This window comes from Corapipo altera, unplaced genomic scaffold, assembly GCF_003945725.1.
Source record: "Corapipo altera isolate COAL_440 unplaced genomic scaffold, ASM394572v1 45, whole genome shotgun sequence".
Classification (NCBI taxonomy): Eukaryota; Metazoa; Chordata; class Aves; order Passeriformes; family Pipridae; genus Corapipo; species Corapipo altera.
The window spans coordinates 18638783-18662888 of record NW_020884877.1 but is presented as its reverse complement, the minus strand read 5'-3'; the positions used below and the strand labels follow the sequence as shown (position 1 = coordinate 18662888).

The following is a 24106-nucleotide window of genomic DNA, read 5'->3' as shown; positions in this document are numbered from 1 at the left end:
GAATATCCATGGTTTGTGTCCCCTTGGGGCAGGGGGAGGGTGGAGGGAATTCCCCCGAGTTCAAGCTGTCCCATGTGGGCAGAGACACTTCTTGCTGGCCCTTCTGGGCTCCGCCTTGTCCCGAGCGCTGCGGCAGATCTCTGGAGGTGGTTCTGCCGCCGGGGCCCGGCGGTGCTTCCGGAGGAAGGGGATGCTGCGGGGCGGGGCGATGCCGCCGGGGCGGGGCGGCGCTCGGGCCCGCCCGTAACGCCCCGCCGGAAGCGGGCGCGGCGGGGCCGCCGGTGCTGGTGGCGGCGGGGCCGCCATGGAGTTCCCGGACCTGGGCGCGCACTGCTCCTGGCCCGCGTGCCAGCGCCTGGGTGAGCACCGGGGGCGCCGGGGCGCGGGCACGGCTCCCGCCCGGGCGACACGGCCGCGGGCCCGGGCTCGGGCCTGGGTGGTGCGGACCGGGCAGTCCGGCCTGCGGGGAGGCGGCGGGGCGGTGCCGGGCGCCCGGTCGGTGCGGCGGGGGGTGAAGGGCGAGCCGTGCCGCCCGGCTTGCCCTTGGTGGAGGGGTCACTGGTCCTTCCCGCTGCCAGGGCGGGGCTGCCTGCCGGTGCCGGTAGCCCGGGAACACGGCTCTGCCCCGGCGGGCGGCGGCTCTGGACCGGGGACAGCAGGGAAGGGCCCTCGGTGCCGCGGGCTGGAGACGGCGGTGCCGAGGGGCCGCTGGGGCCTGTTCGTCTTCCGATTATCCCGATGGGCGCATCCCGTGGTGGCTGTGGCGGCATCGGTCGCCGCCGGCTTGAGGCCAGCAGCCCATGGGGAGCTCGGTGCGATTCCGGGTGCTACTCCTGATCCCGGGGAGGGCACGTTTTAAGGAGGAGCCCTGGGTAATTCTAAGACGTGGCTATGGAGCTGTAGATCTTTTACTTCCGTGCTGGGGGATGAGGAGTACGGTCCTGGCTTTGCCGCGGGTCAGGGTTGTGCCCTCGGGAAGTGGGGGAGGCCCCCGGGCTGCAGGTGGGCAGTGCTGACCTCCGTGCTCTCTGCCCGCGGCATCTCCCGGCTCCCAGACTTCCTCCCCCTGAAGTGCGATGCCTGCGAGCAGATCTTCTGCACCGACCACATTGCTTATGCCCAGCATGACTGCACCTCTGCCTACAAGAAGGTAAGTGCAGAGAGGAGATCTCATCCAACCTCCTGCATGGAGCTGCTGAGTTTTTCCAGCCAGGGGTCAGAATAATCTGTGATTTCTTTGATCACTTGGGCAATCCCCCTTGGGATGTGTGTTGAGTCTGAAGGTGCCCCTGAAAGCCAGGATATGCATCTCAATGCCACAAACGTCCAACTCTCCCTCTGCCACTGGGTGAAATGGTTTGGGCATCTCCCAGCCATGCTGTCTTCCCTTCCCGGAATGTGTATCCATGCCTGTGCACCAGCTGTGCAAGCTGGTTGGAGGGTGGTGAGCAGAATCTCAAGCTGCAGCTGATGCTGTAGAAGCTGTGATAGGCAGGTCCAGAAAGGGAGGGAGATGGCTGCACAGCACTCAGGGTTGCTCAGCTACCTGCTCCCAGCCTCTTTTTGTTATCTCTGCAGGATGTGCAGGTCCCAGTGTGTCCTCTCTGCAACACCCCAGTCCCCGTGAGGCGGGGGGAGATGCCTGATGTTGTGGTGGGTGAGCACATCGACCGTGACTGCAAATCCGATCCCGCACAGCGCAAGCGCAAGGTATGAACCTGATGCTCTCTGCGTGGCTGCTGAGCTCTGCTGGGTCCCTGACAAAGCCTGGGAATGGGATGAAAACAACACAGATTTGCCCCTACCCAGTGCTTTCCACGTTGGCACAAGCTAAAGGCAAGGATGGTTGGTGAGCTGGAGGTGTGAGCATCCATGGGGCTTTGTGAATGCAGTCTGAGGCCTGGGATGGAGCGGGGCTGGGCAGCCACCTGGGATGTGAGGATGGGAAACTGCATGCTGCCATTAAGAAAATGCAGTCAGCAATTAGCTGCCTCATCTTGCCAGGAGATGAAATTGCTGCAGGGAGCTGGCCCTGCAGGAATCCAGCCCAGCAACGGCTAAGGGCTCTGGACTGTCCCCACTGCACTGGCATGGAAGGCAGCAGTCCCTGGGCAAGGCGTGCTTTCTCCTACTCTGCATTCTGTGGTTGTGGAAATCTTCATCTATGGAGACCAAAGCACAGTGGATTACTAATAAACTATCTAAAGAAAGCTGGTATTCAGAGACAAACTCTAGAACCCTTCAGATAACACACTGGTGGGAAAAGCTGGTCAATGCCCAGGGGCTGGCATGGAGGGAGGGGACAATCCTAGACCTGCAGCACCGTGCTCCTTTTCACCACTGCTGTGTCATTTTCAGATCTTCACCAACAAGTGTTTGAAGCCTGGCTGCAAGCAGAAGGAGATGATGAAGGTGATCTGTGACCAGTGCCACAAGAACTACTGCCTCAAGCACCGGCACCCCCTGGACCATGACTGCAGCGGGGCAGGGCGTCCCCTCTCCAAAGCAGGGTGAGAGCCTGGGGACAGACAGGCTGGCACAGATGGGGCTGTGCTTGCCAGATGGGTGATAAGAAAGAGCCCCGCTCCTCCTGGCCTGTTGTCTGGGACTGCTGCATTGTCATACTCCCTGCGTGGTGTGTCGGGGTGTCCTCCAGCAGCACCAAGCAGAGATATGTGCACAGTCTCCTGTAGCAAAAGCTGCTGATACTGCCCACTGACTGCTTTGCACTTGCTTCTTTACCCATCTCATTATTCTGGAGCTGATGGTTTCTGCTTGTCCTGGTACACAGTTTCAGGTAGAGAAACAGCACTTGAAACTATTGGGAATAGCTGAGCCACAACATGGGTACTCTTGGGAAGAAGGGGGTGGGGAGCCAAGGAGGTCTCTTGCTTATCCAACTTCATCTCCTGGGGTGTTCAGTGTCCAGTAACAGCTTGTGATGGTAAAACAGTTGCTCACAGGCGTCCTGTCTGTCTTAGGCACGCTGCAGTTACGAGAGCCCAGGCATCCTCCTCCAAAATAGTCACCGCATCAAGCAGCGGAGCTGCCCGACCAGCAGACAGCTCCTCTTCTCCAGCCTCTGCCAGGTAAGGTGATGGCCCAACTTGTAATTCTGAGGTGGGGATGACCAGGCTCTGCTTGGCTTCCCATGGAATGCTGGAGTGACAGCTTCTTGTGCATCAGCAGAACTCAGTATTTGTACCAGGGCTCCCTGCCTTGACAATAACCCAGCTTCTTTCCTGTTTGCAGAGGAGGCAGAGCAGCTGTGTTGCAGAGTCGTAGCACCTCCCCTCCAGCTGCCATGCTGCTGAACGGGCTGGTGAGTGGCTTGGCCTGGGCATTTGGGGTGGGTTTGGGTGATTCCTGTGACCTGGGAAGTGACTGCAACAACTGCTTTCTAACCCACATTCTGTAGGAGGCTGTGTGGTCCTAGCTGGGCCTTCCCTGGCAAACAGGGATCCTGGATGCCCTGTGGGAAATCAGAGCTTGCAGCTATGCTGCACTTGGTGCTCAGTTTTCTCCAAAGGGATAAAACGCACCAGCCGTTTTCCCCAGGTGTTGTCTTTCTGTTCTGCAAGCCAAGGGTGGAGGAGGAGGCTGGAAGCTGCTTCCCACTGGTATTCTTGGCATACTCCTGTATTAGCAGACAAGGGTGTGTTCCCTTGGACAGGGGGAGAGCACTGCAGATCTGTCCTGAGCCCCAGACCTTCACCTTGGCTGTGTCTGGCCTCCTGGAGAGAGGAGATTCACCTACCCTTGGCAAGTCAAGACTGTACCTGCCACATATCCCTTAGGGCTGCCTCCTGCCCCCCACCCTGGCTAAGCTGGTGACAAGGTGTTTTGTTTCAGAGTGAGGAAGAGGCACTGCAACGAGCTCTGGAGATGTCCCTGGCAGAGTCAGCAGACAGCTCAGTGCAGCCACCCAGGTACAGCCCCAAAACACATGGTGTGTCATGTGCCCAGCCTGTGTGTGAGAGGTGCCTGGGGAAGCATCATGTGACTCTGGGATATTTCTCTCAGCACCAGCACGTGTCTCCATATGATGCCTCTCTGTGGCTGACAGGGGAAAAAAAAGGAATAATCTAGAGCCATCAGGGAGCTCTGTTCAGCAAGCAAGCCCTCAGCCCCTTCGGGGAGCTGGGAGGGGATGGTGACTGTCACAGAGAATAGGATGAGCATGACAGAAGCAGAGTAGGGTTGCTCACAGAGGACATCCAGGAGCTCACGTCCCCAGGCACAGTGCCCAGTGTTGCTAAAAGCACTGTCTTACAGACTGGAGTTAACATGGCTCTCCTTGGCCCAGAGTGGTGGCTGCCAGCCCCAGCTGGATCCTCTGCTCCTTCTCCAGCCCCTGGCTTCTTTAGGGTGATCCTCAGTTGCTCCCCACCCTTAGCTGTGCTGGAGAGTTGCAGTGAGATGCTGCCACTCCAAAGGGCTCTGAGCATTGGTCCCATGAGCCTGGGGGAGGCTGAGGCACATAATGCAGTGTTGTCCCAGCAGCACGCAGGAGGAGGAGGATCTGGCACTGGCCCAGGCACTGTCAGCGAGTGAAGCCGAGTACCAGCAGTCGCAGCGGCAGGTGAGTGAGGCTGGCTATAGGCTCTGCACTGTCGTGGGGTTGATCCTGCCTAGCTATGTCATGGAGGGAGCTTCCCTGTGTTCTGCTTCCTCTGCACTCTGTCTAGGCTGGCTTTCTTCACCAGAAGGGCAGCCTGGCCTGGGGCAGTGGCAGCATCACTGCTGAGCACACAGCCCTGGGGACTTGAGCACTGGATGTGCCCCATTGTAGGACAGAGGAGAAAGCCTGTCTTCTCTTGCTCACGCTGTGCTTCTTCCCATTCCAGGCACACAGTTCAAAGCCATCGAACTGCAGCATGTCATAGGCAGCAGGGGCAGGGTGTGCCAGCAAACATGAGATCCTGCTTGTGACCCAAGGAGTGGCTCTAGCCTCACATATGGATGCTGTGGGGTTCTGGCCTGGGCACTGGTGACAAGAGCCCTTCACCAGGGACAGCTCATCTCTCTGGGAGCTGTAAGCCACCGAACACACACTGGAACCTCGACCCAGCACCTGCATAAAATTAGTGCAGCAAATCACTGATGCTCCTGGGGAGATGAAGACGGGGCAGGATGAGGCTGAGCACACACTGACCAAAGCAGGCAGCAGCCCAGGGCCTGCACTTACCCACGACTGCCACAGCCATGTCACAACACTGGTGGGACTGTGGCGTGAGGGCAGAGCCACATGGGGACATCTGCACATGCTTGGACATACAGCTGCTGGGATGCAGCTGCCCACTGCAGTAGGAGGGGGCTGGATTTCATGCTCTGGGGAGGGCCCTGCCAGCCTCTCAGCAAAGAACAACCGTGGCAGGGATGGTCTTTTGCCTGGACACAGCATAGCTGAACGTGTAGCCTCCCGGCAGCGTGAAGGCAGCCCCTTCCCTGCTCCCCACACCCTCGGTGCCTCCCTGCTGTTTGCATGCACAAGAGCACGTTGGGCCTTACCCTGCTTGGCTGGGGCACAGGACCTCTCTGAGACTGAATGGAGCTGTGTTTCCTTTCTGGTTTAATATAACAAGGGCCATTAACTGAAACGTAACCTTGGCGGTGACTTGACTGTGCCAGCATGGCTCGCATGGGAGGGCTGCAGCAGCCTTCCTGCTGCTGGCTGCTCTCTGCTGCCCTAACCTACCCCAGGGCCCCTTTTTAATGCTGCTGGGGCAAGAACGCCTCCCTCTTTCCAGCCATGCTGCAGGGAATCCCCTTTGGCGTAGCAGCAGCACAGAACCCCTTCTTAGAAACAGAGCCCTGAGCCTCGAGCCAGGTCTTCCTTGCTGGTGTTTGAAGGCTGGAGCTGATGGATGGGTTGGGGGGATTTGTCCCATTGGCCTCTGGCAGGGTGGTGCTGCTGTGCAGGGTGGTGCTGCTTTTCCTCCTGCTGCTGGAACCATTCTGGCCTGCAGGGGCTATGCCTGGTTCTGCACAGGACTGGGCTGTCCTGCCCTGAGTCGTGTCCATCTGAGGGAGGGGGGATCTGGCTGGGCTGAGGGAACATTGAGACTTGTCAAAGTGCTGCTTGGGAGAAAATAAAAGCATAGCACAAGATGCAGAGGCACTTAGGGGGAGTGGTCACTCGGTATCTGGCCCAGAGGGGCACATCTCTGCAGATGGGAGTGCAAGGGGGGGCACATGGCGGTGAGGGGGCACCAACTGCTTCTTCCTTTCCTGTTGGGGTGCAGTCCCCTGCCAAGCTCAGCCCTTTGTGTGGGGCCCCTTGCCTGCCTAAGCCCATGGAGCTCAACCTGTGGCAGAGAGCTGCTGGTTGACCCAAGGGCACAGGCACTAACCCTGCCTGCCCCTGCCCCAAGGCATGTACCCTGCTCAGAATACACAGGCAAGGAGCTGAGAAGGACCTGGTTTAAGAAATTACACAACAGCAAAACAAACAGGTAAAAATATAGTGGAGTGTCCAACCAAGCCCCTGCAGCTCCAGGACGGACCAGGCTCCAGCCCACAGCCAGCAAAGGGCTCCCTGTCAGTGTGGGGGCCTGGCCCCGAGTCAGTGTCACAGCAGAGATGCCAGTCATGCTCATGACCCCTTCTTGCTGCCCTAGGGCTTCTCAGTGTGGCGTTCCTTGTTCTCTTCCTCATCCCCAGCCTGCTGCTGTAGCCACATGCCAGCATACACGCCACCCTTCTGCAGCAGTTCCTCATGCCTGTGGGGAGAGCAGAGGGGTTCAGGGTCCTGAGCTGGCCTCAGAACCAGGGAGTGGATCCCCGTGGGCAGACAGTACCCAGCCCGTCTCCATGCTCACCTCCCTCGCTCCACGATGTGCCCATCCTTGAGCACCAGGATCTGGTCTGCACCCACCACGGTGGAGAGCCTGCAGGGAAAGGCAGGTGTTATCCTGACTGTGAGGCGAGAGGTGTGGGAGTGGGGTTTGGATAGTGTAAGGAGATGCAATCCCAGGAACTGTCACCCCCTGAGCAGGGGACAGGTCTGTGTGCCCCTCTGGGAGGGGCTGGCCAGCTCAGAATGCTCGGCACCCCCTGGATCAGCCCTTTCCTCTCATCCCTACCTATGTGCAACAACGATGGTGGTGCGGTGGGTGCAGACCTTGGCCAGCGAGGCCTGAATGTGTCTCTCAGTCTCCGTGTCGAGTGCAGATGTGGCCTGTGGGAGAGGCAAGGTGTGGGGAAAGGATGGAGGCAGTGCACGCAGCCGCTGAGGGTGGGGCTGCTGCAGAGCGGGAGGAGGCCCTTGCCATTACCTCATCCAGCAGGATGATGCGGGGGCCCTTCAGGATGGTGCGTGCGATGGCAACACGCTGCTTCTCACCCCCGCTCAGCTTCAGCCCCCGCTCCCCGACTTGCGTGTTGTATCCTACAGGCACAAGGGTGGGAACATGCTGTGCTGGTGCCCTCCGAGATGGGGATGGGGACCAGGCTCTGTTGCCCAGGGAGGTCCTGCTGGGACCACACAATCACCTGGCACAGCCTCTGCCCATCCCTAACTAGGAGCTGATCTAGCCCTGGAGAGAAGGCAGGGCGAGGCAAAACAATGCACAGGGTCACGCAAGTGTCCCCATGGGCCATATCACCTAAGGAACCTGTGAGCGCAGCTAGAAGGTCATGAGGAACCCTGGGATCGCAGGGCAAGATCAGGAGGGGACTGCAACTGTCTCACCATCAGGAAAGGAAAGGATGCGATCATGGATATCAGCAGCCCGGGCTGCCTCCTGCACCTCCTGGTCAGTGGCCAGGACCCGTCCGTAGCGGATGTTGTTGGCGATGGTGTCGTTGAAGAGCACTGTGTCCTGGGGCACCACCCCAATGTGAGCACGCAGCGATGCCTGCTTCACCTGGGGAGGCAGGGGGAGAGAGCTCAGGCAGATGCAAAACCCTTGCAAAGACACTCCCCCCCAAAAACCCAATCCTACCCCTCTGCCATGACCCTTACTCCTTGTAGGGTGTGTGCTGTAGGATCCTGCACCACAGGCTCAGCTGAATCTCCGCCCTGTGGTGGAGCACCCTGACAGTGGCCTGGCCCTTCCCAGAGAGCCCTGGCCAGTCTCCAGCATTTCAGCCCAGGGGTCCCACAGTCATGCCATTGACCCCACTCCCGGCATAGCCATCAGCCTGCAAAGGGGCCATGTGTGGCTCATCCCTGCCCCTGGGGGGTGCTAGTGCCTACACCAAGCAGCAGTGCGGCCCAGAGGAGCTGGTGTGTCCCCCCTCCGGGTCCCTGCAGGCCTCCCACCCTTACCTGGGATATGTCCTGCCCGTCGATGCGGATGCAGCCACCTTGCACGTCGTAGAAGCGGAAGAGCAGGCGGATGATGGTGCTCTTCCCTGAGCCCGAAGGCCCCACCTGCAGGCAAAGGTAAAGGGACTTGGAGATGCCAGAGTCTCCCAGCTGCCAGTAGAGCTGGGTAGGGAAGAGTTGGCCCTGTTGGGGGTCTGTCCTTCCCACCCTCGTATTTTCCATCCCCTCTTCCTCCATCCCACCCTCCCGCAGTGAACCCACACCCAAGCTCCTACTCTTACCAGAGCCAAAGTCTGCCCAGGCATCACAGAGAAGGAGATGTCATGCAGGATTTCTCTCCTGGGAGAGGGAGATTGAAAGAGGCTCAGGGCCACTCCACATCCCCATATCCCCATATGTCAGGCCCCATAGCTCATTGTTCCACCCTGCAACCACCACCCCATACCCATCCATATAGCTGAAGTGCACATTCTCAAACTCGATCTGCCCAGCCTCCAAGTGCAGGTCATCAGCATTCACCACGTCCTTCACCTGCCAGAGGAGAGATGTGGCCTCAGAGCTAGCCTGTTCCCAGGGCAGGATCACAGGGCAATCCAGGGAATGGGGTCCAGGAAAGGCAGCACCTACCTCCTGTTCCTCGCAGAAGAGCTCAAACATGTTTTCCATGTCCACGAAAGACTTCTGGATCACCCTGGAAGGGGGGCAAAGACCAGAGAGAAGGGTTTGGAGGAGCACATCCAGAACCAGGCACCCACGGAAAGGAGGACCCCAGGCACCTCCACAGCTCTCAGTGTTACCTGTAGTAAGTCCCAAACCAGTTGAGTGGCGTGTAGAGCTGGATGATGTAGGTGCCAAAGAGGACAAAGTCCCCCACCTGGAAAGGACGCGGTATAGGGGTCCATCACCACCAGACCCAGAGCCCCAACTCAGCAGGAGGCTGCCCAGGCTGGCACAAGCCTTACCTGCAGCTTGTTTTCGGTGACAAAGTAGGCACAGAGCAGGGACCCTGCCAGCAGCCCCAGACCAATGATTACGTTCTGGGTCTGGTTGAGGAGGCCCAGTGAGGCACTGACCTTCCACTCCGAGACCTGGAAGAGGAAAAGTCCTGTGGGATGCTGCTGTGTCCAAAGCAGACTCATGGTGAGCTCCATCCTCCCTGCAGGTGACTGTGAGGCTCAGCTCCTTCCCCTTCAACTCCCCCACTGGTGCTGAGCATCCCATACCTGGTACTTGACGATGGCGTCATTAAAGCGGTTCACCTCATAGCTCTCTGCATTGTAGTACTTTACCTGCAGGACACAGACCAGGGGTCAGCACCCAAATGGTCCCCCGCAGCTCCAAGCAGTGCTCAGTGACTCCTCCAATGCCTACAGTACCGTCTCAAAATTGAGGAGTGAGTCCACAGCCCGAGACTTGGCATCATTGTCCCACGTGTTCATCTCCCGCCGGTACTTGGTCCTCCACTCAGTGATGAAGATGGTCAGAGCTGTGGGCAGGAGGGAGCTGCATTGGCAAGTTCCTGTCACCCCACAGCCTGGAAGCCCTGCATCCTGACTCCCCACTCACTCAGATACAGGCTCATACACACGAAGATGATGAGGCCAAACCAGGCGCTGAAGACCGAGGTGAAGTAAACTATGCCGATGACGATGTCCACAATGGTGGGGACAATGCTGAACACGATGTAGCTGAGGGAGGGAAGGGGGATGGTGCATCAGCCTGGCCCAGTGGGGCTGCCTGGCCACCCCCCACCTGCCACAGGCACGCTCTGACCTGAGCAAGCTGTCAATGCTGCTGGTGCCCCGGTCCACGCTGCGCAGGACCTCGCCAGTGCGACGCCCCAGGTGCCAGCGCAGGGACAGCCCATGCAGGTGGGCAAAGAGCTGCACCTGCACCTGCCGGTTGGTGAACTGCTGCACCCACACCCACAGGAAGGAGCGCAGGTTGCTCACGAAGCCAGTGGAGCCTGCAGGGCAACATGAAAAGGTCAATCAAGATCAGCCCCCCTGGCGCATGAAGCAAGATTCAGAAAGCCCAGCCGGGAAAGGGGGACTTGGGATGAGGTCCACCTGCTGTCCCCAGCCCAGGATCAGCACTGGTTGCTGCTTCCAAGAGAGAACAGCAGTTATGGGGGATAAGGGCATCCCTGGCCACTTCAGCCCTGGCAAGACGTTCCCCACCCTGTCTCTCCCCAGTGCCCTGTCCTTCCCAGTGGTCCTTACCAGCACCTCCACCCTGTAGGAATTTCAGCCCCACGTAGCTGCAGACAGTCCAGGCCAGGGTGTGCCAGGGAGCGCCCACCGTCAGCTCATTCACTGAGGAGAGGGTGGCAAGGGTTAGGATGGAGGGGCAGGAAGCATTACTGGGTGCCCATGGGAACAAGCCCCAGCACTTAGTGCTGATCCCTGACACCCTAGATTCTGCTCCTACCAGCCCCCTGCAGCACACCTGCCAGCACTCGGTGAGGCCATGAGAAGCCTCACATGCTGAGCTCCAGGTGCCTCACCAATGTTCTTGTAGTAGATGGGGACGAAGACATTGATCGCCCGCTCCAGTCCCATGAGTGCCATGCAGAACAACACCAGCCCCTGCAGCAGGTGGTTGCCTCTGGGCCACATGTATGGCACCAGCAGCCGCAGCTTCCTCCGGAAATCCTTCCAGGTGGAGGTGGTCCTGCTGGCATTGGTCAGGAGCAGCTGTGGGAGAACAGAGCAAGGGGTGCCAACACTGCCTTGGCACCCCAACCCAGGTAGCAATGGCCCGGGGGAACACTTCACCAAGGAAACCATCCCTGTCCTCCCAGAGTGCCCACTCCATCCTCACAGCAGGGCCCCATCCTGCTGACAGTGGGCAGGGAGCTTGGGCAGCCCCAAACCTCACCCCTCCCATGTCTCCTGAAGATGCTGATTCCAGGACAGCTGTATTTCCATTTTATCCCCAGCTCCTCCCTGGAGGATGTCCTAAAACTGCTCCAGCCCCGAGACTCACCTGGCTGTTCTCCACGTCCCGCTCCTCCTCATTGATCAGCAGCATGTATGGCTGGCGGGGCAGCCCCGGGGCTTTCATACCCAGGACGAAGAGCATGAATGTGCAGATGTAACGCAGTAGCCAGAAGCCAAACTGCACCTGGATGGAGAGTGCGGGGTCAGTGTCACAACCAGCCCTCAGCACAACCCTGGGCATGGAATGGGTACGAGCTGAGAGAGACAATGATTGGGGCATGGAGATGGGATGCAGTGCAGCCAGGAGAGAGGGGACACCCCATACAGCTCAATGGGAGCCACTGCTTGAGCACAGCACCTCAGGCAGCACCCAGACCCCTTTCTTCCTCCCTGCCACATCTCGTTCTCTGCCCTCTGGCTCTGGGTGCACCAGCCCTGGGGGGAGAAGAGGGTAAAAGGAATGTGGGAAGCAGGCAGATACCCCCACCTCTGCACTTGGGTCTGGGCCAGGTAGAAGCAGGAGATGAGCTGAATGGTGGAATGGAGAGATGTGTGATAGATAAGCTTGGGGCCAAGGCACGTGGAAGATGTGTGGGTGCAACCCAGGAGCATAAACACCCCGGGCATGGCAGATCATGGCATGCACATCCCATTCCTGCACTGTGATGGTGCAGGTCACCCCCTGCCACAGAAAAGGTTCCATCCCTGCCCAGAGCCCACCAGCTCACCTTCTGGTTGGTGTCCTCCAGTGCCCACCACCACAGCGGGCTCCTCCAGCACACCAGGGTCAGGTTCTCGGCAGCAAAGGCCAGCGCCCAGAAGAGGAGGAGGACAGTGCCATGGCCCCGTGTCCGGTCGTGCGCCAGCACCCGCGTACGCTCCAGCTGCAGGAGGGCGATGGCACAGCCCCAGCTGAGGGCCCAGAGGAAGGCATGCAGCAACATGTACCCGTAGAGCCGTCCCAGCCCCACTCCTTGCCACAGCAGCCCACCAAAGGGCTGCAGGGCCAGGAGCAGGGACAGCAGGACCTGGCCATGGTAGAGGCGGGAGTGGAGAATGTACTTGGGCTCCATGGCACGGCCGAAGCGGGCGTAGCAGGCATACTGCAGAGCGCCCAGCAACAGGCAGACGCTCAGAAGCACGGCCGGCACCAGTGTGAAGAAGAAGCAGGGCTGGAAACCCTGCTGGACCCAGGCCTGGGCAATGGAGCTGTTGCCCTCACAGTAGCCCCCCAGCATGGCCATCCTGGCAGGTCACCAGCTGCAGAGAGAAGAGGATCTGAGGACACGTTTCAGGATGGGCTGTAGTACGGCTACACAAAGGGACCCACGGTGGGATGGCATGGCCAAGCAGCAGAGGCCCTCATGGGGCAGGGGCAAGCACCGCTGCACACGGTCATGCAGGATGTGCTGCATGCAACACACACAGAGCCGTGTGTGCAAGCAGGGCTAGCTTTGCATAAGGATGGCCACGAGCACCACACCAGGACATGCTGTGTGCCCTGGACGGGGGGGCAACACTGGACTGGGTCCCTCAGAGCCACCCGGGCCCCTGGGGAAGCACTCGGACAGGGGGACAGCGGGACAGCGGGAGACGAAGGAATAGGAAGGCAGAGGGGTGCTGGGACCAGTCTTGAGTGGGAGGGAACAACGGGGGCGATGCAGCAGCAGTGCGGGGCGGGGGGGAGGCGGGCATGCGGAGGATGCTCGGGGAACCGCGAGGCCGAGCAGAGGAGAGGCAAGGGCAAAGCCAGGGACACACAGGGGAAACGTTCGCGCGGAGCAAGGAAGTGGCCGGGCCGGGCCGGGCCAATGCCCCGGCAGTGTCGGGGCCGCTCAGCCGTGCAGCCGCCACGCCTGCCCCACCCACCCCGCTCACCTGCCCCGCGCCCGCGGCCTCGGCCCGCTCCAGGCCCCGCGCCACCGCTGCCAGCCGGGTCCCGGCGCCTCTCTGCCCCGCACCGCCCCGCGCCGCGCCTGCACTGCGCCGCGCCCGCTCCGCCAGGATCCTGCCCGCTCGCCCTCCCTTCTCGGCGCCGGCCGGCGCCGGCCGGCACTGCAACCCCAGCGTGTGTCCCTTCCCCAGGCTCCGTTGCCCAGCCCCGGGCGGTAGGGACCTGCCCCCGCAGCGCCGGGCATGGGGAGGTGCCAGTGCAGTGGGACGCCCTACTGGGCCGGGGGCGGTCCCCGCAGCCGAGGTGAAACGCCCCGTTCCCGCTTATCGCCGCCGCCAGCCCGGCCCTGCAGTGCCGCGATAGCCTCCGGAGCCCCAGTGGGGCCCTCCCGCCGCAGAGGTCAGGCAGGACGAGGCACTGCCCTCCCGGGGATAAATATAGCCCTTGCCTCCCCCCGCGGCCGGGATCGCGCTCCTGGCCACCGGAGCCTCCTGCGGGCTCCTCGCAGCTCCCATCTGCCATGGCAGGCATTCTGCTCAGCGGTTTCCTCTGGGCCCAGGTGGGCTGCACAGTGCCGTAGAGTGAAGGGAGACTCGGACGCGGGAAGGGATGATACACCCCATCTTTATTAGATGGCTATACAGCTGTACAGCGAGGGCATGAGGGTGCAGTACCGCGCTCCTCAGGGACCCCCGCACGCCCCAGAGGAGATGAGGAAGAGTGGCTCGCCATGCACATGGGACACTGACACAAGCACAACATGCGGCAAAGTCTCAGGCCTGCTCTGCCCGGCCTTTCCCTTCCGACAGCCCAGGGAAAGGCCTAGGCTTTTCCCCTGGGCACTGCCTGCAGCCACTCAAGCTTACAGACCAGCAGCAACTGTACTGGGAAGCCCAAATGCAGTGTCCCACAGCCCCAGAGAGGCTCACCTCGAGCAGGGCAGCAGCCTGGACAACCAGGGAAGCCACTGGAAAGCCTGGGTTCCTGGGGATTTGCTTTCAGTTTCCTTTCACCAAGCCATGATAGTCCCAAGCCAAAGCTGCTCTGGGGCTGTTGCAGCAGGAGTGTTGCAGCCACTCCTCCATGGAAAGACCCCAGCAGCATCCAGGTCCACGGAGCCTTGACCCCAGCACTGAAGAGCTGAACTTCACCCAAGCTACAATTTAGCATGCTCTGTTTGATCTCATACAGACCCCAGAGCAACTATAGCCCCAGCCCAGCCCTTTCCATGGCAGCAGGGAGCCCGCTACCTCAAAGAGCCTGACCCTGCACAAGCCCCTCAGCCCTGCTCATGCCTGGGCTACATAGGTGCAGTACCCCTGGTAGTAGGTGGCTTGGCAGCACGTTCTGTCCCATGCTCAAAGGGCAGAGGGCAATAACCCTGGCAGGGGAAGAGGGGTGGCCCTGGACTCCAGGGACAGCAGAGGACTGTGCAGTGCTCGCAGAGGGCATGGCAAAAGCAAGCAGCCCCTGCCAGAGGCAAGAAGGATGGAAAGCAAATCCTGGCAGGAGCTGGGATGCAAATTCTCAGAAGCTGCAAAGAGAAGAGAGAGAAACCAGAAGGATGGTGGGAAGGTCTTGTCTGAGGCTACATGGCACAGCTGGGATCCTGGTTCCCCACCATGATCCCCAGGCTGAGCTCCCTTCTTCAGGACTCCTATCCAGGCATGACACAGCTGCTTGGTACACGGTCTCCACAGCAGCTGAAACCATGTTGCAAGCAAAAGGAAGGTTTCAGGAGGAAAGGAGGAGCTGTGAGCCTCTGGGCGAGATGCACCAAAACCTTTGCCTGGGGAAGAGGAAAGGCCCACTTCCACAGGAAGAGCATCAGGACAGACCCAATGCAACAGCACCTGGGCATGGGGAAAAAGGCCTTTTTTGTGCCTGGAGAGAAGGAACCAACACACAGAGCACAAGACCTTCAGGATGGGCTCTGAAGGGGCTGTGAGCACTACCCAGAGAGCCCGGCTGCTCCACACTGGGGTCTCTTTGGCACTGCAGGAGGGCCCACTAGCAGCCTGCATCCCATGGGTGCTGCACAGGGGGAAGATGCTGCTGGCCCAGCCCAGAGGCATGGCACGGAGGCTGCCAGATGGGAGGGACATCAGGGACCCAGGACTTTCATGTCACTGACCCTTTCTTGCATGCAGGGAATGGGCCAGCTGTTGTGAGAGTCAGGGAAGAGCTGCAGTATCCTGGGATTGAGCCAGAGCTGTTCCCACCAGCTCTATATCCCACCCATACTCACAGCAGCAGCTATCAGGACCCATTCCTCTGCAGGGTGCTGAGGCAGAGGGGTGGGTTACTGCCCCACTGCTGTCCTGCTCAGGGCTGAGAGGCACAACACTGGTCCCCTCTGGAAGGACAAGCATGGTCCTGGGCACCTCCTCAGTGTTGCAGGCAGGGCAGTGTGGTGCTACAAACTGAGCTAGACCACCCTCAGCAACTCCTGCCCTCATTTTGGAGGCAGGTCCCAGCTCCGGAAGGACATCTGGATAGAGCTGGTGGCATCTCACATCCCTTCAAAGAGCAGCTGCTGCTGCCACCTCCAAGACAGTCCACAGCTCCTCGCTGCTAATCCTGTCACGTCAGCTTCCACAGCCTCTGCAGAGATCCTCCGACACGGACGACACAGATGTGAACACAGACACATGTATGTACTCACACACGCATTCACCCCACAAGTCAGAGTGGTGTTGACTTGACACATGGCTGGACACAAGGTGCCACAGCAAAGCCGCCAGCCTGGCAGTTTTGTCTCTTCGGCAATTGATGGCAACAAAATGTCCACTCAGGACAGGAGAAGAATCAGGCCGATGCCACATCCTGCTGCCCAGGTGGCTCCCAGTCTGCAAGCCCCATGAGATTCCCCAGTCTACAAGGTTATACCTGCAAGACAGAGAGGGAAGGTGACACCTACTGGGACCAGCTGCCAGCACCCCAACCTGACATGCAGAGTACCCTGTGGCCCTCTGAGCCACAGCTGTCCACCCCTACCTTGTGGATCTGTGGCGGAAGCTCATCCTCTGAGCTCTCCTCTGGCACAGGCTCTGGGTGCCTTGCTGACTGCCCGTCCTCAGCCCAGCCTCCCAGAGGGAGACGGGAGAAGTGTGATGGAGCTCTGTGCACTGTGCCTGGGTCTGCAGGAGAGGCAAGAAGGAAGATTAGCTACCTGGGGGACTGCCAGTGCTCAGCAGCAGGCAAATTGCTTGTGCCAGTCCATAAAGGGCATGGGTTATTGGGCTCAGACTGGCTCCCATACCTGTGATGCCCCCGTATCGCCGCTGGAAGCCCGTCTGCAGCGTGGCTGTCTCCTCGGCGGGCTGCCGTGGCGAGGAGAAGGGGTAGCTGGCAGAGCGAGGAATGGGGACGGGGCCACCCCGCTGAGTGTCCAGCTCTTCGTGGGCGCTCTCCCCGCTCTCGTCGCTCTCTCGTCGGTGCCAAGTGTGCCGCTCAGGCTCCAGCTGGGCATGCTGCTTGTGCAACTGCATGACAAAGCATGAGTGACTCAGCTGCGTGGGAGAGCCCATACGCCCAAACACACCCTCTCTGCAGCACTGCACACACTCAGTTTCCTGGTCACAACAGACAGAGCAGCCCAGGAGCAAGGCAGCCTGCTCTGCTCCACACCCTCTGTTCAGCCCAGCTCTGGGTTGCTCACCTCGTGCATGTAGAGTGCATGGAGACTCATCTCAGTGGAGGCATACTCCGACAGGATCATGCTCTGCAGCTGACCCTCCCAGGCGCTGCTTCCCGAGCTCATGGTCCTCGCATCGGCACTGCCATGAGACACACAAGTGGTGTTTGGTGCTCAGGTGGCCCCACACTGCCCAGCCCTTCTACACTCTAATGTCAGGCTCATAGAGATCTGCTCCTGAACTGGGTAGGAACAGTTCCTACCCAGTTCCTTCCGCAGCACCTGCCCAAATGCACAAGGTGACCAGCCCTGTTATGGCACTGCCTCTTCCCTATGGGGGTCTCTCACCACTGTGATACCTACAGAACAACAGGACCTCTACCCTGTCCTTTGGGGCGAGCCTAAGCACCTCAGTCTAACTGTATTTGTGAGTATGTCCCTTGCTGTCCCGGGCTGCAGAGAAAAATGCCACCATGCACCTAGGACAACAGGATGGCAGTTGGGCACAGGGTAAAGGAATGTGCAAGGTCTGCCCCTCTCCAGCTGGCAGCTTACCCAGAGGCTGTCATGGCACTGGTGCCACGAGGCTGGGCTCCCTCTCCATCCCTTCCTGCCGCCTGAAAGCCGCTGGGAGGCTGCTGGGTAGACTGGAGTGGGGAGAAGGAACGCAGGGCCGAGGCCACTTCAGAGAGATGGCGGGACGCCTGTCCATCCCGGCTCATGTGGAAGCCCAGTGCTGAGGAGCCTGCTATCACATTGGCAATCAGGCTGTGAGGCTGCAGAGTTGAAGGAGAGAGAGTCACTGTCTTGTGTAGAGCTGGAGAACTGATCCCCACCAGCAGCACAGAGCTGCGACACCTCAGCTATTCCAGCCCCTCTCCCACCTCACAGGGCTCCAGGACAGCCTTCTGTCTTCTCCTGAAACCCTGAAGTGTCCCAGCTAGTGCTAATCTATCACATTTGCATCCCCACATACATCCCAGGCAAGGGCAAAATTGCCTAGAGGGTCTGAGGATCAGTTAGTCAGCATCGAGCAAGCACCCCAAGAACACCCTGCATTCCCTGAGCCCAGGCACCTCTGATTCTGACTGCAGGGACTGGATGGAGCTGAAGAGGGCATTTTCAGGGAGCACAGCCTGCTGAGCCAGCGCCACGCTGCTATCTCGGTGCACCCGTTCCTTCAGGAAGCCAATGAAAGCTGTGCTCTCACGGGGCGGCTGCCACTTGGGGTTGGTGATGGCAAAGTGCATGAGGGACAACTCCGTCTTGCCGTCCTCGGCCTGCTGGTAAATGGAGGCTTCCGTCTTTCCTGCTGACATCCACTGCAGACAACAGAAAAGTAATGAGGGACAGGGTCTGCTTCGAAACCCGGCCAGGCCTGGGAATCCTGCAATCAGACTGGGCAAAGCACGCAACACCCAGCACAAGCTGGGCTGCAGCTCCCTATGTAGCAGGTGCTACACCAAAAGTCCCACATTCATTCAGCCCTCACAGTCTGGAGAAGAAGCAACAAGCATGGAGTCTTCCACCTCCCAGAACGAGCATCACTGTAAGGGAACTGGAGCTGGGGACAGTCACAAAATACGGAGCTGAACGCCTTGTCTTGTACTCTACGGCTCACAGCAGGAGTGATTGCAGCCAACAAATGACTGTTCTTAAAAGCTTCCCACCACTGGATTCACCCACTCCCTAGTTCATGACTCTGTCACCAGGGAGTCTTTCCCTAGACAAGTAACCTAAATTCCCAGGCACAGGAAACAGATGGATCCCTTTTCCCTCTGTATTAGATTTTACATAATGGAAAATGCTTCCCATTTCCTCAAGGCTGCCTCTCTCCTGAGCACAACCAACCCAGCTTCTTTACATCAGTTCTTAGTGGTCACACTTTCTAAATGTCCAAATATCCCCATTCCTCTCTCCTGAGGACACAAGACTCTTGATTGTGAAGACAGGCAATGGCGTCAAAGAAATGACAAAGCCTGGTTCAGAAAGTATCTGGTCAATAATCACAACCAGGCCACAGGAGCCTTCTGGGGCTGGTGATCTGTGTTGGCAAATCCAGACACCCTACCCAGAGGTGAGTGGCAGGGCTACAGGCTGAGTTAGGGCCTCTCATAGGTCTAAAGGACCAGACATGCTGGTGGGCAGCCCAGGCTGCTCTCCTGCCTCCCATGGGACCTACCGCCGGGTGGCCATGCTGGCGCACATCCATCTGGGCAAAGGAGCAGGTGTCACCCACACCCACCACCTCCACAGTGAAGTTGCGGAAGAAGTCAACAATGTCCAAGGACTTGGGCCGCAGGAAGATGATGAGGATCAGGGGTGTAATAATGGGACTCAGGAGCTCCTCCAGGATGAAGACCTGAGCACAGACAGATGGGTTCACCACAGGCTTGAGGATGTCAAAAAACCCACAATCCTAAAGCCAGCCCCCAGCTCCAGCCCTCCATCTCCTGGGGCAGGGTGTCTCTGAGAACGCTGCCCTGCTCCTCTAGCAGCCCAGGAGCTGCTCAGCTCTCCAGCAGCTTCTCCCTCCTGCAGGGATGGGGCTGAGTCCACAGCCCTGCCCCACACAAGCCAAGCTCACCGCCTTGTACTGGAAGAGCTGGGCAAACTCATCCCTGGTCTCGTAGCGGTGGGCGTTGCCCTGCCAGTGGTCAGGCATGTAGTGGATGTGTGCCAGGATGACTCGCAGCAGCTGCTCTGGGCAAAACACCAGGTGCTGGTCAGGAATGAAAGACCTGCAGGACAGAACAGGGAAACATCACAGCATCACACCTCAGTTCCTGGGAGGCGTCATCCTAGGTGGGCAGGGTGACCGCCCCATATCACAGCTCCACCTGTAACCTTCCTGCCAGCCCAGCCCTTCATATCATGCAATTACTGCACCCAGGATCACCACTACCCCCTTTCTTCTGCTTGGTCCTGCCTCTCCCCAGCCGTCCCCCTCACTCAGGCAGATTCACATCCATTTGCAAGCAAAGAGCATGTTTACATGGATTGCCAGCCCCACTGCTCCCCACAGCGCTGCCAGGAGCACAGGGGCAGCATAGACCCAACCTCACCTGCACACCGTGATGCCCACCCCAAGCAGGGTGACCGTGGTCAGGACATGCTCGACTGCCAGCACGTCCTCATCATAGATGGTGAGAGCGATGAGCACGGCCAGGATGGAGCCAGCAAAGAAAGCCACGTTCTTGGCCACGATGGTAAGAAGCGGGGAGATAAAGCAGTTCATGTACTTGGAAGCTGGCTTGTACCCCTTGCTGAGGCGTGAGTGCAGTTCGTGATCCAGCTCATTGAAGTGACGGAGGTAACAGCGGCCATAGAGAGACCAGCAGCGGGCGCCCAGGCTGCCCGGCTCCCGCTTCAGGATCTCCGTGTAGCTGAAGAAAGCATAGAGGATCTGCCAGATGAGGATGAGGGGGCAGAGGAGGAAGTTAGCAATGCCAATCCAGAGGATGCGAGTGCTAAGCTTCTCAGCCAGCTCTAGGCGGTTCCCGGCCCGCTTGTACTCAGCCTTCAGGCTCCACTCGTTCTCAAAGAGGGAGCCGGGACCCCAGAAGAAGATGAGCTCAAAGTTGTACTTGAGCCCACGTGTGTAGAAGACTGTGTCTCCCAGCAGTGGTAGGCGGAAGCGGATGGGCAGCAGTGACTTGTTCACCATGGCCACCATGTAGTTCTTGAAGCGGAGGATGCGGTGATAGATGTCCAGCTCTGTCAGCTCCTTCTTGTGGATGCAGATCTGGTGCTCCTTCTGGATCTGCACTATGCGGGCCTGCACCTCCTGCCAGGTGTAGTAGGGCAAGGTGGACTGGAAGGGGACAAGCAGCAAGATCAGGGGCAGGAAGCATCCAGGGTCAGAAGCTGGGCTAAGCCCACTGAAGCAGCAGGTCCCAGCGCACGCCTTGGGGTGCTGACAAAACCCATGCAACACCAGGACAGAAGGCACCTCCTGGCACCGCTTCAGCCTGCAGCGGGCAAACCCCATACCTTGCCCTGGTGCCCTTTACCTCTAGATTAGCACAGATGACTGTTTCCCAGCCACTCACATACCAGCTGCCTTGGAGGCACAAACACAGCTCCAGGCTCCCATGGGTCCTCCCAGAGCTTCCATTTGGAGTCAGCAGGGAGACACAAACAGGGGAAGGGACTTAAGCAGTGTCCCTGAGGGAGCCCACGGAAAAGGTGGTGACAAATCGGGCCTCTTGGCTCACCCCACCTCTCTCAAGACACTTTCTCCCTTCACAGGATGCACACACACCTTTTCATGTTGTCCATCAGAGCAAGGACTCTGGACTAGGATGTATGTGCAAGCCTCAAACCCCACCTTTGACATGCCAATCTCCTATGTGACCTTCAGCAACTAAGTAGCTCCACGCCTCAGTTCCCCCAAAAGTAAACAAGGAAGATGGGGTTGTCCACCCCTAATCCAGAGGGGTATGAGGATATCCTTGCTTATGCCTTCTCTGTGGAAGGCAGCACAGAAAAGGCCATCACTGAAGAATACACATATTGAGTGGCAGATGGCAGAGACGTATGCCAGCAGGCAGAGAGGCAGGCTGGGCAGAGAGGGGTTAACATGGAATAAGCTGGCTGCTGGAGAAGAGGCTGAAGGGAGACCATGTGGTTATGGAGCAGAGGGAAGAGTGCTTTGTAGAAGTCTGAGGAGAAGTGGAGAGGCATGCAGGAAAGTTGCTTCACCCAGCAAATGCCTCCCATGACCCTCAGCCTCCTCACACACAGCCCCCGGCTCAGCTACTTACCATAGGGATTTTCAGGGCATTGATGTAGAAAGAGTGAATCTCCCAGTAGCAGCAAATGTTGTAGATAAATTTGACAAGTCGGTGGATCCAGAAAACCCCAGCTATCACCAGGATGCAGATGAGGAAGCTGTTTGCCTGGATTCTGCAAGCAAGAAGAGGCAAGTAGGGGGAGACAGGCCCAGACAGGCGCCCTGAGTACCTGAGAAAGCAAGAGCAGTGGCTAACATGCCCTCCACTGCACCCACCTTGCACTGCAGACATTTGGAGGCAGGAAGGCATCTGGCAAAGTCACCTTAATGGGTTCACTGGGATGCTGGCTGTGATTTAATGCTTTGTTGGCAAAGAGGATGTCATAATCAACACAGCTGATGAGAAAGGTGGTGAATGCCACCACAAAGATGAACTGCCTGTGAAAAAAAAAGGAGCAGGTGTGAGGGAATCACCCTTCTGCTCCCCTCCCCAAAACGTGAAGCAGCCAGGGTCACACGTCATGGTGATGCACTCCCACAGCCATTGGAGCAGGAAAGCTCATGGACAATGGTTCCTCAAAGTGAAATGCAGGTTTGGGGCACAGAAAACCCTAATGAGAGGGAGACAGGACAACTATGAAAGGAGCCCTTCCACCCTCCCAGATGCATGAGCTTGCCAAATGCCTATGGCTGTTCCCCAGCAGGTGTCACAGCCACAACAGAGGGGAATCTGCACTTACATGAGCTCAAAGATCTCTCCAATGAGCATGCAAGTGAAGCCATTCTTCTGATGCAGGTTATAGACGTGAAAGCTACAGTCAAGGAGAACAGCTTGGACACTCCTCTCTGATGAAGGATGGAGAAGCTTCTGTCCCACCGGTATTCCAAAGCTCCCCAGTCAAGTCTCCCTCCACCACCAGCAGAAAATCCTTCCCAACCCTCCTCATCAGCAAGCTGGTTCCCCACTGCAGGAAAACATACTCTGCCCAGGTAAAGCACAACTGGAGGACTTGGTTTCATCCATGCTCCTTTCTTCCCCCACCCAACACCCAGAACAGGGTCTGTCCCAGCACAGAGGAGAAACTCAGCCTGCCCTCAGGTTGCACAAGGATGGCTAGGGCAAGGCAGGACAACACAGAGGCAGGCAAAAATGCATTCAATGGCACCTAGCACCTATGACTGGTGTCCCTGTTTCTGACCCAGGCAATGTGGTCAGCATAACTAACACCATTCTATAAGGCAAGCAGCCATTCTCCATGACCGAGAGGGTCACCCTTTCCCCAGTTATCAGGCCCTGAGGGTCCTGTGAACCAAGTACACAAATCAAACAGATTTCTCTTTCCCCTCCCTACCAGCCTCAAGATTCCTTGGCACCAGGCTGATTACTCTCTCCCATGCTGTCCTTGAAGGTCCCAGGTATCTGGCCAACCTGACAGAGGTGATGACCCAGTCAGAGAACACGGAAGTGTAACCCCACCCAGAGCATTGTCCACAAAATCAAGGAGTTACAAGTCCTAAGTGGGAACTTGTAACAGAACTGCTGCTGGACAGTGAGACCCAGGACCCCTCAGTAGCCAGGGACACCCCCACTGTCATCTGCTTCCTCTGAGAACTGAGTGATTTGTATTCTTTTACAGGATTTTTGATTCTCATTGTGACTGTCATACTGATATAGCAAACTATGTATCAAGATATGACCTGATCTGTAGAGAATCCAGGTGATTAGAAACAATAAGCTAAGAGATGCTATAAAATTCTGTGCTGCTTACAGAAACCCTCCACTACTCTGATTATAAATGCTATGCTAGCAATAAAATCTGTTAAGAAAATAAAGCATTAATTGTAACTACAACTTAGTACCGTCATCACTCTGCCAAGAATCCCTGGAAGCAGCTGTCTGACCCTCAGTGTCGGGTGACAGCATCCCAAGGTTTGGGGCTTCTGCCAGCCCCTCTGGAGCTGTGTGGTGTCCTACTGGAAGGGGGAGACACTGCCCAAGCTCCAAGTTACACCAAACCCCATGTTTTCCCCGCATTGAGAGCCCGATAGGCAGGAGTTGCATCCCACCTGACCCTCGCCCTGCGAAAGGATATTCGAGAAAAGAAGAGGTCCAGGTTCTCGATGTGATGCCACGGAGCTGAAGGAAGAAGCAGCACAGGGTGAGGGGCCCTCAGCACACCCACCCCCGCTGTTGTGATCGGCACAACACACTTCTCTCCCGCTGCCCCGGGCCCCCGAGGTCCCAAACCGGCCCCGCAGCCCCCACTCCCGGCTTCTCTCGGTGTCTAGCCTCTCCCCTCCGTCCCTGGCCTCTCCCCGCATCCCGCCGCCGGCCAGGCCCCAACCTCCCCTGCCGCCGCTCACACTTGGCACCCTCGGGGACGTGGACAAGCAGGTCACCGCCGCCGGGGGGGGACTCGGTGGAGGAGCTCTCCAGGCGCTGGTACTGCGTCTCGAAGTGGGCCATGGCGGGGCCCCCCCGCCGCCACCGGCCCGGCCCGGCCCGGCCCGGCCCGGCCCGGCGCGGCCCGCTCGGCCCCGCCCGCGACTGGCGGCAGCGGCGCCCAATGGCGACAGCGGGGTGGGACGCGGACGGCCAATGGGCAGGTGGGGAGCGGGCGCGGTG

The 24106-nt window shown here is 58.7% G+C and overlaps 3 protein-coding genes across 6 annotated transcripts; 1 reads left to right on the top strand and 2 right to left on the bottom strand.

Moving 5' to 3' along the window:
• The first annotated feature begins 227 nt into the window (after positions 1–227).
• On the top strand, positions 228–6121 carry ZFAND2B (zinc finger AN1-type containing 2B). Of its 2 annotated transcripts, none has more exons than XM_027636665.1 (9): positions 228–359; positions 1056–1150; positions 1579–1710; positions 2359–2510; positions 2982–3089; positions 3253–3322; positions 3853–3929; positions 4504–4582; positions 4848–6121. In XM_027636665.1, the coding sequence occupies exons 1-9, from the start codon at positions 305–307 to the stop codon at positions 4884–4886; spliced, it is 807 nt and encodes a 268-aa protein (XP_027492466.1). In that variant the 5' UTR covers positions 228–304; the 3' UTR covers positions 4887–6121. The 2 variants fall into 2 exon arrangements, with proteins under 2 accessions (XP_027492466.1, XP_027492465.1); XM_027636664.1 differs by having other exon boundaries at positions 4501–4582.
• A 298-nt stretch (positions 6122–6419) lies between these two features.
• ABCB6 (ATP binding cassette subfamily B member 6 (Langereis blood group)) lies at positions 6420–12574 on the bottom strand. Of its 2 annotated transcripts, XM_027636662.1 has the most exons (19): positions 11943–12574; positions 11261–11398; positions 10779–10968; positions 10495–10587; positions 10046–10238; positions 9839–9960; positions 9649–9758; positions 9496–9561; positions 9235–9360; positions 9070–9146; positions 8900–8963; positions 8718–8803; positions 8554–8611; positions 8273–8377; positions 7694–7868; positions 7278–7390; positions 7086–7180; positions 6822–6890; positions 6485–6722 (listed from the first exon to the last, which is right to left on the bottom strand). In XM_027636662.1, exons 1-19 carry the CDS (start codon positions 12456–12458, stop codon positions 6617–6619), a joined length of 2502 nt encoding a protein of 833 aa, XP_027492463.1. In that variant the 5' UTR covers positions 12459–12574; the 3' UTR covers positions 6485–6616. The 2 variants fall into 2 exon arrangements, with proteins under 2 accessions (XP_027492464.1, XP_027492463.1); XM_027636663.1 differs by lacking the exons at positions 7086–7180; positions 7278–7390 and having other exon boundaries at positions 6420–6722; positions 11943–12474.
• Positions 12575–13716: 1142 nt separating this feature from the next.
• On the bottom strand, positions 13717–24000 carry ATG9A (autophagy related 9A). Of its 2 annotated transcripts, none has more exons than XM_027636686.1 (14): positions 23826–24000; positions 23574–23617; positions 22221–22285; positions 21757–21918; positions 21512–21653; positions 19811–20559; positions 19333–19486; positions 18928–19107; positions 17822–18067; positions 17301–17521; positions 16770–16887; positions 16371–16593; positions 16106–16248; positions 13717–15997 (listed from the first exon to the last, which is right to left on the bottom strand). In XM_027636686.1, exons 3-14 carry the CDS (start codon positions 22247–22249, stop codon positions 15992–15994), a joined length of 2373 nt encoding a protein of 790 aa, XP_027492487.1. In that variant the 5' UTR covers positions 22250–22285; positions 23574–23617; positions 23826–24000; the 3' UTR covers positions 13717–15991. The 2 variants fall into 2 exon arrangements, with proteins under 2 accessions (XP_027492487.1, XP_027492486.1); XM_027636685.1 differs by having other exon boundaries at positions 23845–24000.
• Between the last annotated feature and the right edge of the window lie 106 nt (positions 24001–24106).

Bases quoted from the DNA above. Each gene is read 5' to 3' on its own strand.
- ZFAND2B (XM_027636664.1), top strand. From the start codon at position 305: ATGGAGTTCCCGGACCTGGGCGCGCACTGCTCCTGGCCCGCGTGCCAG. The intron at 1,151-1,578 runs GTAAGTGCAGAG...TTATCTCTGCAG, and splicing joins GCACCTCTGCCTACAAGAAG to GATGTGCAGGTCCCAGTGTG. The intron at 3,090-3,252 runs GTAAGGTGATGG...TCCTGTTTGCAG, and splicing joins TCTTCTCCAGCCTCTGCCAG to AGGAGGCAGAGCAGCTGTGT.
- ABCB6 (XM_027636662.1), bottom strand. From the start codon at position 12,458: ATGGCCATGCTGGGGGGCTACTGTGAGGGCAACAGCTCCATTGCCCAG. The intron at 9,361-9,495 runs GTATGGGATGCT...TTCCTCTTCCAG, and splicing joins ACGCCATCGTCAAGTACCAG to GTCTCGGAGTGGAAGGTCAG. The intron at 8,804-8,899 runs GTAGGTGCTGCC...CTCCTCTGGCAG, and splicing joins TCTTCTGCGAGGAACAGGAG to GTGAAGGACGTGGTGAATGC.
- ATG9A (XM_027636685.1), bottom strand. From the start codon at position 23,947: ATGGCCCACTTCGAGACGCAGTACCAGCGCCTGGAGAGCTCCTCCACC. The intron at 20,560-21,511 runs GTAAGTAGCTGA...GTCCCCTTCCAG, and splicing joins ATGCCCTGAAAATCCCTATG to TCCACCTTGCCCTACTACAC. The intron at 17,522-17,821 runs GTGCCTGGGCTC...TCAACTCTGCAG, and splicing joins CCCTGCAGTCAGAATCAGAG to CCTCACAGCCTGATTGCCAA.